The 10,945-nt window shown below is 48.6% G+C and overlaps 1 protein-coding gene across 1 annotated transcript in view; it reads right to left on the bottom strand.

The window, feature by feature from the left end:
• Positions 1–229: 229 nt before the first annotated feature.
• The window catches only part of IGDCC3 (immunoglobulin superfamily DCC subclass member 3), a 94,427-nt gene continuing 83,711 nt past the window's right edge, over positions 230–10,945 (bottom strand). The window contains exons 8-14 of the mRNA XM_054272780.1: positions 8,036–8,283; positions 7,322–7,486; positions 2,416–2,604; positions 2,051–2,155; positions 923–1,061; positions 497–704; positions 230–404 (exon numbers count right to left, since the gene is read on the bottom strand). Coding sequence (XP_054128755.1) covers positions 240–404; positions 497–704; positions 923–1,061; positions 2,051–2,155; positions 2,416–2,604; positions 7,322–7,486; positions 8,036–8,283 — 1,219 coding nt within the window. The 3' untranslated portion in view covers positions 230–239. The remainder of the gene's footprint in view (positions 405–496; positions 705–922; positions 1,062–2,050; positions 2,156–2,415; positions 2,605–7,321; positions 7,487–8,035; positions 8,284–10,945) is intronic.

Below are 10,945 nucleotides of genomic sequence, written 5' to 3'. Positions count from 1 at the left end.
CATTGAGAGGCTCAAGAGAGGTCAGAAAGATAAACTTCACAGAGTTTCCAAAAGGCTGTATACATATATATATATATATATATATTTATATATATATATAAAAATAAAGCAAAACAAAAAAATAACAATCAGACCGTAGAAATCTTCAATTGACCTGAGATTGACAACTCGTAAAGACATCACCAGCCGTGGGTTTGGTTTCTGGTAACTCCTACAAGAGGCTTTGAGTCTTGGCAGTTTTATCCTTCATTGGCAGAGCCGTGGTTGGGAGCTGGAGCAGCAGGACTGCTGGCATGGGGGTTTTGTGGGAGGGGGTCTGGCTGCTCCTCAATGATGCTGAACTCATCCAGAGGGAGTGTGGAGATCTGGGTTTCATCATGGGGGGCTGACAGGCTGTGAGCCGACTGGAGAGAGAGAGAAGGGGACAATGCAGTGACAGTGACAGTGATAGCTCTCCAATGCACAGCCAGGTGTGCTCCCATGCTGCTGGACTTACCGTTATTCCCTTCTCCCGCTGCTCCTGGGATGGGGATGCTGGGAATAACCTCTCCAGCTCATTCATGTCCAGCTGCTTTCCGTTCAAGTCCCGGTCATCCCTGTCTCTCCGAGTGGCCCCGTTCAGGACAAGGCCCGTGGCACTGCGCTGGCTCCGGGGGATCTGAGGGGTTGACAGCTGCTCCTGCACATTTTTGCACATCAGCAGCCTGAAAAAAAAAGAGGTGGAGCCTGAGAGTGAGAGAGGTGGTTCATCCTCTGTTCCCTCCCCCAGGTTGGCATCTGCCTTCTCCCTGTGCTACATTTCTTCATCCTTCAATCCATCCTATAAAGTCCAACATTCCACTGGGGATGTAAGACTTAGATGGGCACACTCACAGTACCAGGGACCACCACCCCATGTGAGCAGTGGCACGAGCATCCCTACCTTCCTCGGTACCCAAACATAAGGAAGAGGATGCAGAATATGATGCACGTGATGCCGATGTGGATCCCAATGATGATGCCGGTTGTGGAGGTTTTATTGTTCTGCTCGTCCTTCATGCAGTCACAGGGAGGATTCAGCACTGCCAGGAAAAGGTGGATAGGTCAGTGGTGCTACTCTTCTATTGCTCCTCCAGCTTTTGGGGAGCCCAGAGCCAAAGTCAGAGCCTTGGGCAGTGCTGGGAGTTGTGTATGGGAAGAGTAGAACCATGTGGGAAGCAGTGGTTCACTGCCTGCCTATGCACCTCCCTTGCTCCCAGCACTGCAGGAAGGGACACACAGCAAGCACAGGACTGGAATATCTGTAGTGAACCATCCCCATTACCTGACACAATTAATGAAAAATACCCACTCTGATGTTAATTTTTGCAATACCCCATGCTAAAGTGGGAGGTAAGAGGCAGGCACCACACCAGAGCTGGCTGAAACCTGATGGAATAGACAGATGCCAGTGAGATTAGCATTTACTCCAGCACAGACAGAAGAGTAATAACTATCTCTTGAAGATATTCCCACTGGAGGCTTAAAAGTCTTCCAAGAGCAGCAGGATGTTTTTTACACATAGATGAATATGAAAGGTGTGATCAGTTAAGACATTCCCTCTAGAGGTTTCTCCTTTGCTGCCACATAATACAGAGCTCACACTCTGCAGCCATTTCCCTTTCCAAAGCCACATGTCCTTCCTTTTGACCAGTGAGGGACAAAATATCCAGGAGAGCTCCAGGACAGCAGAGATGCTCATTGCACCATATCTCACCTGAGGATGGCAGCTGGTACCTTATGCATTGGGGGTTGTTGGTGTTCATAGCCTCACCTCTGAGTCAAGCTTAGGGGACAAACCTGGCGTGTGCAAAACATTTGGTTTGTCTTCCCCCCATTGGTAAAAAAGCCATCCAGGTGCTCTTAGCTCTGCAGAATTTTGCCTTAATATTATCTGTGATGCTGAAAATAAATGAGTGGCTGAAGGTGAGATGAGGGTAATGCCACAGGGGGCGCGCAGGATGAGTTTGGCCTCACCACCTTCCTGCAGAGCTTTTCCCAAACCAGCAGTGAGAGCCAGGTCCCATCTCACCTGTCCTCTCCACAGTTTCCCTCAGGGACACGAAGCGGACAGTGGAGTTCCCATCCCCATGCTGGTTGTAGGCGAGGAGCTTGACTTCATACACCACCGATGCATCTGCCCAGGGGGACACAAGAGGGACAGTTCAGGTGTAACCATGAGCCTTATCTCCCCCAGTGATGCTTATCTGGGAAAGGAACATCTTACCAAAGACACACAAGATGCTGTGAACAAGTACCTGTTGCTGAGAGTGCACCCACAAAACCTGGGGCACAGCTGCAGCATTTAGGGATTGGGATACACACTTGCAGGAGCTCTCTCCTGCAAATCACGACAGGGTGGGGAGGGGACATGGATCAAGGTGTCACCATACTCACCCAGGTGGGTAATGTTGTAGGCTGTGATGTTGCTGGCCAGGAGCACTGGACCTGTGTACTGGGAGAGGTGGACTTTGCGGTAATACAGCTTGAAGCCTTCGTGCTGGCCCAGTTTGATGGAGGGCTCCCACGTTGCCTGCACGGTGGTGCTGTTAATGACTTTAATAAAGAGGGATGGCATGGCTGGGACTGAAACAAAGAGAGAAAGACAGTGGGTTGCAAGTGCTTTTTCAGTCTGTGTGATGAGAAATTCCCCAGCAGCCTTTCCCTGCAGTCACTGCTCCAAAGAATGTGCCAGCTGAGACTGAGAAAAATCTGAGCAGACCAGAATCTGGTTTAACAGCTTTGAACTTCTTCAGGGAGCTGCAGGAGTTTGCAAGGGCTCCCTCTGCTAAGATCAGCAAGCAGAAACTACTTTTACACCTTGGTTGCAATATGATGCTCAGTCTGGCCGGGTCAGGGCAGGAATGCAGCGACTTTGGCAATACATTCTCAAATTCCAATTTTTTGCCCTCCACCCTGAGGCGCAGACCTTTCAGAGTGATTAATGCCCCTGGCAGGAAGGAACCAGAAGCGATGGAGCTGGAGACATCCGTCTTAAAAGTGTTCTAGGTACCTGCACTGGCATGCAGAGAGCTTCCTCTCCCCATCAGCTTTAGGAGGGAGATTTGTGACTGTGCTGGGGACTCAGGAGAGAACCAGAGCATCTTCATCAACAGCCCCAAACAGCTGAGCAGCCTGAGATCCCTGCACAGCTGGGGCTGGCTTGTTTTGGGAGGCAGGCACTTACCTGGCCTGAGGGGCACACAGGGGGTTAGCTGAGAAGATGTACCTGCTGCTGATTCAAAGTCCACCAGGAACATGCCCCAAAACCCTGCCCTTATTCTCGGGGTGTGCTGCAGAGTGGGTCAGACTATTCCCTCTCCAGATCCCCAGAAAGCTGCCTGACCCCATCCTGCCCCATCAGTCTTGCTTGAGAGGCAGAGATCTGCAAGTTAAAGCTAATTTTCTTGCGATACCTGGGTTTTCCAAAGGTGGCTCTGCCCCAAGCCCAGCCTTGTGCCCTGAGCAGCACTGGGGCACACAGTCTATTTTCCCCTCCCTCCTTCCCTCCCTTTCTCACACCAATACCAGATGTGTCTCAGCAGGACATTTCACTGCTGGTTTTTTTCTCATTTCCACAAAACACCCCCAGGCTAAACTCTCCCATCAGTTCCCCAACCTTTGGCACCATCCAGAAGGTGCAAAGCATGAAGTGCTACAGGCTCTGCCTTGCCCAGGGCTCGGATCCAGCACCAGCACCAGGAGGGAGAAAAGGTTTTGGGCACCAAGCTCAGCTCACCCCACAGCAAAATCGTCCAGCAGAACAGCTCTACTTCTCCAGCAGCCTCCAGGCTTTGAGGTAGAGGTATTTTTCCAATCTCACATGATTACAAGCTCAGCAGTTCCCACATACAAGGCTTGCTGGTTTGCACTGGACTGAAGCTGCTTTCTGGCTTGTTTCTCCCCAAAGGGTCTCTAAGGATGAGCTGTGCAAACCCGGCCTTTGGCACAGAGTTCAGCACAACCATTAGTGAGTGATGGGGAAAAGCAGATAAAACGTGGCCACGTCAGTCTAAGACTGATGAGAGCTAAAAAGGGCATTTCCTCAATTTAACAGTAAAACTGCACAGCACAACTGTTTGCCTTTTCCCGGGTACTGAGAGCTCAAGCTTTCCCACGCGGAGATTTAGAGGAAGGATGGATGCCTCTCCAGCTGAGCAAAAGGGTCTGGGCAATCCTGTCTCTTCCCAAACTGATGTCCTTGTTCAGGCTGCTGGGGCTTTGCTTGGTGGCCTCTGAGTAAGCCCATGGAGATGAACAAGTCCCTGCTGACTGCCACGCATCTCCACGTGGATTCAAGAGGAAAGACCCAGTATTCTGGGTGACATAAATGAGATCTCGTCCTGCTTGAGTGCTGCCAATGTGAAAAAAAATGGGCTGAAGTATTCCTTCTTGATAAGATTTATTCTGATGTGCATTTCATTGCTGGGAAAGCTGAATTTAACAATTCCTGGGTGCAAAACACAGAGTAAATTCTATTTATATCAGAATGTGCCATTCCTCCCAAGGCTGTGTATTTTTGCAATCCAATTAAATACTCCTTTTTTCTTATTCTCCCAATTCCCTCCAGGGCAAAAATCCCCGCTCTGAGAAGTTGGACCCTTGTTTAAAGCATCACTTTTCCAGCCACGGGTGAAAACACCACAGAAAAGGAAATTATCACATTATCCCATGGACAAAGAAACACTGATGTGGGCCATCCTGATTTGTGAAGAGTTGGCTTTATTTTATGGTTGCAGAGCCTTACATTTAATAAAAACCACAAGAATATCTCTCCTTCAAAATATGGAATATAATGTATTTATTCAAACTTTGAGTATATATATATATATATATATAGATGTATAATACTGATTATAGGTATAGGCACTCGCAGAATGCACGTGCTGTTTATAATGTGATTACACAAATAAGTGTATACAATGGAATATATCTGTCTGTGTGTAAATATATGTACACACACCAGCAGATAGGTGCTTCACAGAAGTAGATATTAGACATAATATGGAGCTAATATAAGTGAGGCATCTCCCTCATGCTAAGGGTTGGGAAACTTGTTTTCCTCTTCCGTGCTGTTTGGAATTTTCCCCAGGTCATTTCAACTTTCTTCTTGAAGGCGTCTTTAGCCGAAGATGACTAAAGGAACAATCTTCATCCTAGAAAAATGTCAAAAAGTCCTGGAGAAAACCCTAAAAAGCATTAAAAGACAAGAACAAGGAGTGTGTGCTGCTTAATGAAGCAGAGAGCGTTTGAGATTTAAAATACCATGGCATTTGTGAAACGGCATAAAGGAGAACGACAGGGAGGAGGCAGAAGGGCCTTCCCAGAGAGTGAGGTTTATGGAGGAGGACAAGGTTCACTCGAGTCCCTTCTCTACAGCATCTTCCCTTCTACTTTCCATCCAAAATCAGCACTGGCACAAAGGAAGGAGCACTGCGTCTCTAGAAAGCATCAGGGGCTTCAGCCAAGCGCCCTCTCAGTGTATTGCCAGCCCTGAGAAGCTGATGGCCCCAAGACAAAAGTAACCCTGTTCCTCTGTTTTCTGTAGAGTATTTCATATTCCTGCTCCAAACAATACCAGTATAACATGGTCACTCAGACCAGCATCCAGCTGGCAGCACCTCTGCTGCCAAGGCTCCACTGAGCTGTCCCTGGCTGCTGGATATGGCATCTTGGAAAATCCATCCTTTTCTGAAGCTGTCAGCACAGACCCAGCGGCTCCCCGAGCTCAGGGGGGACTCAACTCTCCTGTGCATGTTGGGAGGGCACAGGGTAAAATGGCTTGGCCATGAGAAGAGACAAATTTGCAGTGAAACCTGAATTTGGTGACAAAAGCCACTGGACCCTGGCTCTCTGAGCCACTCTCTCCTCTGTGAGCAGAAGGCAACAGGCACCCGAGTGAAGAAAACTGAACAAATGAAGCCAGAGCTGGGGCTTGTAAAAATCTCCTTACTTTCCTACAAGGCAAACATAGGCTGGGGTTGAGTGATCTGAACCAAGTCAGCTTGTCTATCCAGGACAGGGAGCTAATTCCTGAAGCTTTGTTATACAGGACAAGCCTTTTTAAAAAGGATACCAGGACAGAGATACCTTAAACTTCAGAGAACCAGGAAATTTATGATCCCATTACCAGATACCTAACTATTCCTGTCATGATTGAAGGTAATAATGACAAAAAGTCCTCTCTCACTTGACCTGGACTTCTGCAGAGTCACCAAGCTCTGTAGAGCATGGCTGGCTCGTAGCTTCTGGGGCTGAACTTGGAGCATCGGGTCAGGGAGTTTCAAGCTTTGCCTCAGCCCATCCTTCTGCCTCTAAATTGTGAGGAAAAACAAACTCCAAGGGTGACTGATTCCCTGTAGAGTATCAAGGAAAATAAACTCGCAGAGCAACAACCCAGTGGGCGAGGATTTACCGGTGTTTTTGCTTAAATTCTGTAATGAATATCTGCAAGGGCTGAGAACAGAATGAGAACTGGATCCCCCACCTGGAAGTCAACAGACTTCCATTTGATCCTAAATAGCATCCTCGCACCAAGGCCCTCTCTGCTGGAAATTCATAATTACTGAATGTTCATAAGAATGATTCCTAGGAAATTAGTCTCCATATCTGAGACAAGCCAGGATTCAGAAATAGATGAGTCTCTAGGAAAACATTCTTCCAGTTCTGACTGACATATCACACTGGGGCTGTGGTTTCTACCTGGCACCTTTGTGCAAGGATGCTATATTAAAACATCCACTGTCTTACTGGGGAAGCTAACTGGTGGCCAAGTCAGGGAAAAAAAAGCCTTAGAGATCACACTAACTTCCCACTGAAACAGAAAACTGCTCCAGGGCACAGATTTGTAGGTCAGGACAGCTCAGCTCTAGTGTGATTTGCCCTGGATAGAGCAGAAATAATAAAATCTTTGCAAGTGTGGCACTTATCAAGTAAGAGCTGTGAGTACCAGAGCTGCTGGAAGATGATGAGATGCTGCTTGAGCAGGAAGTCTGCATTTAGCAAGGAGTTTAGGAACAGCCCAGAGCAGCTGCAATGCATGAGGCCAGGCAGGTTTGCACTCACCCCCTGCTACAACATCAGCTGGGAGATGCGATGCTGTGCTTAATCAGTCAACCCCCCTGCAAGGATACAAGTGAGTTTTACACAATATCCCAGAGGAGGAGGAGCAGCAGGAACAAGGAGCAGCAGCACCACAGGCTACAGTGGCACAGCGCTGCGGGGCGGTGTCGGGGTGAGCGGCGCTGCTGCTACGCACAGCGGGCGTCGGCATCTGAGGGTCCCTGCGCAAAGCATGCCTTACCTTCCCCCAGCGTGCTCACCACCGTCACTTCTGAGGCTTTGCTGGCACCCCGCGAGGTGTAAGCCTTTATGTAAAAGCTGTAGCTGGTCGAGGGCTCCAGATCAGTGACTAGCTGCTGGAAGGTGCTCTTGCTAACAGCCTCCTGGTACTCCATCTCTACGGGGTCTGAAATGCAAAGGGAGAGAGAACTGAGTGGTGTTAGGCTTTGTAAGGGGTAAAGAGAATAAATGTTTCAAGCAGTTTGGTCCCTGGGGTGAATATGTACCTGCTTACACACATTTCTGCTTACATTAAGCCATTGAAACTGAATGTTGGGACACAGCTTTGAGCAACCTGATCTAGTGGAAGATGTTCCTGCCTGTGACAGGGGTTGGAACTGGATGATCCTAAGGCCCCTTCCAACCCAAACCATTCTATGATTCCCTGATTCTGTGATCTCTGCATGTTTTGCCAGAGAGCTACATGGGCAGCAAAATTTGACTATGCAGCTTCATCCTCTCCACTCTTTTTATAATTACAATGGTATATTTAGTATTTGCAGGTATTTACAGTGTATTTACAGCCTCAGCTCTACCCTTCAGAAACTGGGAGGTGAGGGAAAACACTGATGGCAGCATGGACCACTACAGTGCAGACCTGGCTTTATCCAGTGGGCTGTGTAGCTGAATTAGAGGAGGGCTGAGGGTGCTCAGGGCAGTGGGTGTAGCACTGTACCTGCAGCTTTCCGGATGTGCAGCACGTAGCCAATGATCTCCTTGGTGTTCTGCAGGGGCTTTTCCCAGGACACCTGGATGGTGGTTGCAGAGACAGTCTCTGCCCTCACGCTCTGAGGAGGGCTGGGCAGCCCGTCAGCCCACAGCACGGTGAGGCGGGCGCTGGCCTGCGTGGAGCCCGCGCTGTTCTCGGCCAAGCACTGGTAGATGGCTTCATCCGCCTGGTTGATCCCATAGATGGAGAGAGTGCTGTGTGGGGACATGAGAGGGACAAGCGTCACACTGACTGCCATGGTCCCTGTGCTGGCTCCCATGGCAGGGCATTCCACAGCCTCTGTTTCCACAGAAAGCTTTCAGGAAGCTGTGGGCTGGTGCTTTTGGGGAAGGAGAAGTCCAGGAGGTGGATATGTCATTCCCTGTGACTGGGCAGATTATCTGCCTTGACTGCAGATACTGTGGTTCAGGTATAGCCAGATGTGGACACAGAGTGGGACAGGGAGCAGCAGGATCTAAAGGTGTGGGTTCAGGAAGATCCCAGCCACACCACAGAGCCAACTCTGTGGCAAGTGCATCCACACAGCCAAAACAGCTTTAACTGGCTTATCTCCAGTACACACCAGTGAGACCCATCCAGGCTAAGCCCAGTCCAATCAAACTCAGTCAGAAAGCCCTCTGGTGATGCTCTAATTGCATTATAGCACATTAGAGCTGTCTAAGGGTAACACTGGGATTAGCTGATTTATCCAGCAGGGTTATAGCCTCAGCAGCCTCTTCTGCACTTCCAGAAACACCATCACCATAAGCCAAAAGCCAAAGCTTATGAGCAAGTCATTTGTCTGCAGAACCTCTGTTTGTGAACCTTGCTGTCTTCCACGGAAACAACTAGAGCAGCTCTTCCAGCCTCCTCTTGGGGGCTTCCATATCAGGTTTAGATGGTGTTTTCACCATCCAAGAAAGGACAGGCACTGACTACCCTGGAAAACATCCCTACAGGAGGGGGAAAAGCCAGCCATGTACCAGCTTCCCAAATGAGCACATTCCTGAGCATGATGCCCATCTCTGCACAAGGACAGCCAGAGTCTTTGTACATGTGGCCACATGAACTGGAGGCCATTTCTGCACTGCAGGACCCTCCAGCAATGGCTGTGGACAACTGGAGCAAGTTCAGGACCAGCTCAAAAGTTGCACCACCCAATATCTTTAAAACAACACCAGTGAATACTGACTCAGAAATAATCGTGTGCCATATAAGCTCTATCTTGCCATTTGAACATGCAAAGCAGCTTTTCTCAATAACAGCTGCTCGCAAAAGGGACCCATCAATGAAAGCTCCACTCCAAGCCAAGCCAGGAACAACATGATTCAGGATGTGAATCCATCAGACACAAGGCTTCCTATATAAATAAATAAATAAATATCAAGTGTATGCCCTTCTAAGGCATGGCATGGTCACTGTCACCAGTGGGTACAGCTCTGAGCTGGAAAGGCAGATTTAACACTGGAGATGTTCTTTTACCACACTCTGAGGCAACAGCTCAGGTTATGGTAAAATCTGCCAGCAATGCCTTTGGTCCTGGGAGGGTGTTCTCACACACAGGACATCCCTGGGAAAACTTCAGAAGCTCACATGAGCTTTTTCTTACTTTTCTATAAGAAATGACCGAAACCTAATGAAATCCACATCCACTACTTGCTTCTAAGCAGAAACAAATTACTTTCTTCTCCTGCAGTGAATTCTAGGTGGACCTGGAACTTGACTGCACATGAGTAAATCCCAAGCATCCCTGCTGATGCAGGGGACACTTCAAGGCTTTTTGGGAATCGCAATCAAAGCCGCCTTTTATGTAAATGAAAAACTGAACATTGGAAGTGGAAATTATAAATAACCTGCCACTGCCTGCCTGTATGTCAGAACAAATGCTTCTTCTAATTGCAGCAAAATATTGGTCTTCATATATTAAAATTTATTATTGCTGTTGATTTAACATTCCTATTTCTGCCTTGCAAATTATCGGGGGCCATGGTGAGTGAGCAAATGTTTAACAGTCATCTATTTATGTCCTGTGCCTTTGTTTCCTTGGAAACATTGTAAATGGAATATCAAATGTGATGGTTTCAGCTGATATGGTGATTTTCGAGAATCAGCCCTAAGCTCCTCTCATAGCCACGGGCTCAACGTATCTGATTAAATGGAAGGAGAAAGGCAGAGCTGGGAGAGGGCTCGGGGAGGAAGGACCCAATGTGTGGCTCAGCTGTGTCAACAAGGGCTGACTCCTGTGAGGACAGATGGCAGAAGGCAGAATTACGCCATCCCAGAGCTGCACTCCCAGCCCTGCACAAAGCAGATGTGTGGAAGGAGCAGCAGCACTTCCTTCTGCCCCGTCAATGCAGGGATTATTTCCATGTGGCTGCTGTGCATCTGGGCACCCAGAGCAGCCAGGCTGGGCTGCCACACGGACCAAGAGCAGCCTTAAGCTTCCCAAGCACAAAGCAGATCTGGACCAAGGGGTATTTAGGCACCACCACCTTCAGGTGCATTTACTTGCTCTGCTTAGAGAGAGGAAGATGTGGAAGGGGGGAGAAAGAGGGGAGCTATGCTGAAAAGCAGTGCAAGGAGCCTGATGGCAGTGCTGTGATTCTGGGGCCAGAGACTTCTCTCTCCTGGGAGGATTTGGGGGTGAGCAAAGCTCCTCATGTAGGACACAGATGATGTGAAGGATGCCAGTGGTCCTGGAAGGATGGCACTTGGCCACTGGGACCTAGAGCAGAGCAGAGTCTCTGTCATGAACAGTCAAGTCAAAAGAAATAAATAGTATTTTCTGGGAAGTTGGCATGGCACATAGCTGGAAATTTGCTTCAGGCTTCAAGAAGTTCATTTTCATTGAGATTTCCTTGGCTGTGTTTGGATGTG

Source organism: Melozone crissalis, unplaced genomic scaffold (assembly GCF_028551555.1).
Source record: "Melozone crissalis strain CALT ecotype California unplaced genomic scaffold, PUWL_Pcris_2 ptg000014l_1, whole genome shotgun sequence".
NCBI classification, from domain to species: Eukaryota; Metazoa; Chordata; class Aves; order Passeriformes; family Passerellidae; genus Melozone; species Melozone crissalis.
The sequence above is the reverse complement of the archived record's forward strand: the minus strand, read 5'-3'. Positions and strand labels throughout refer to the sequence as shown.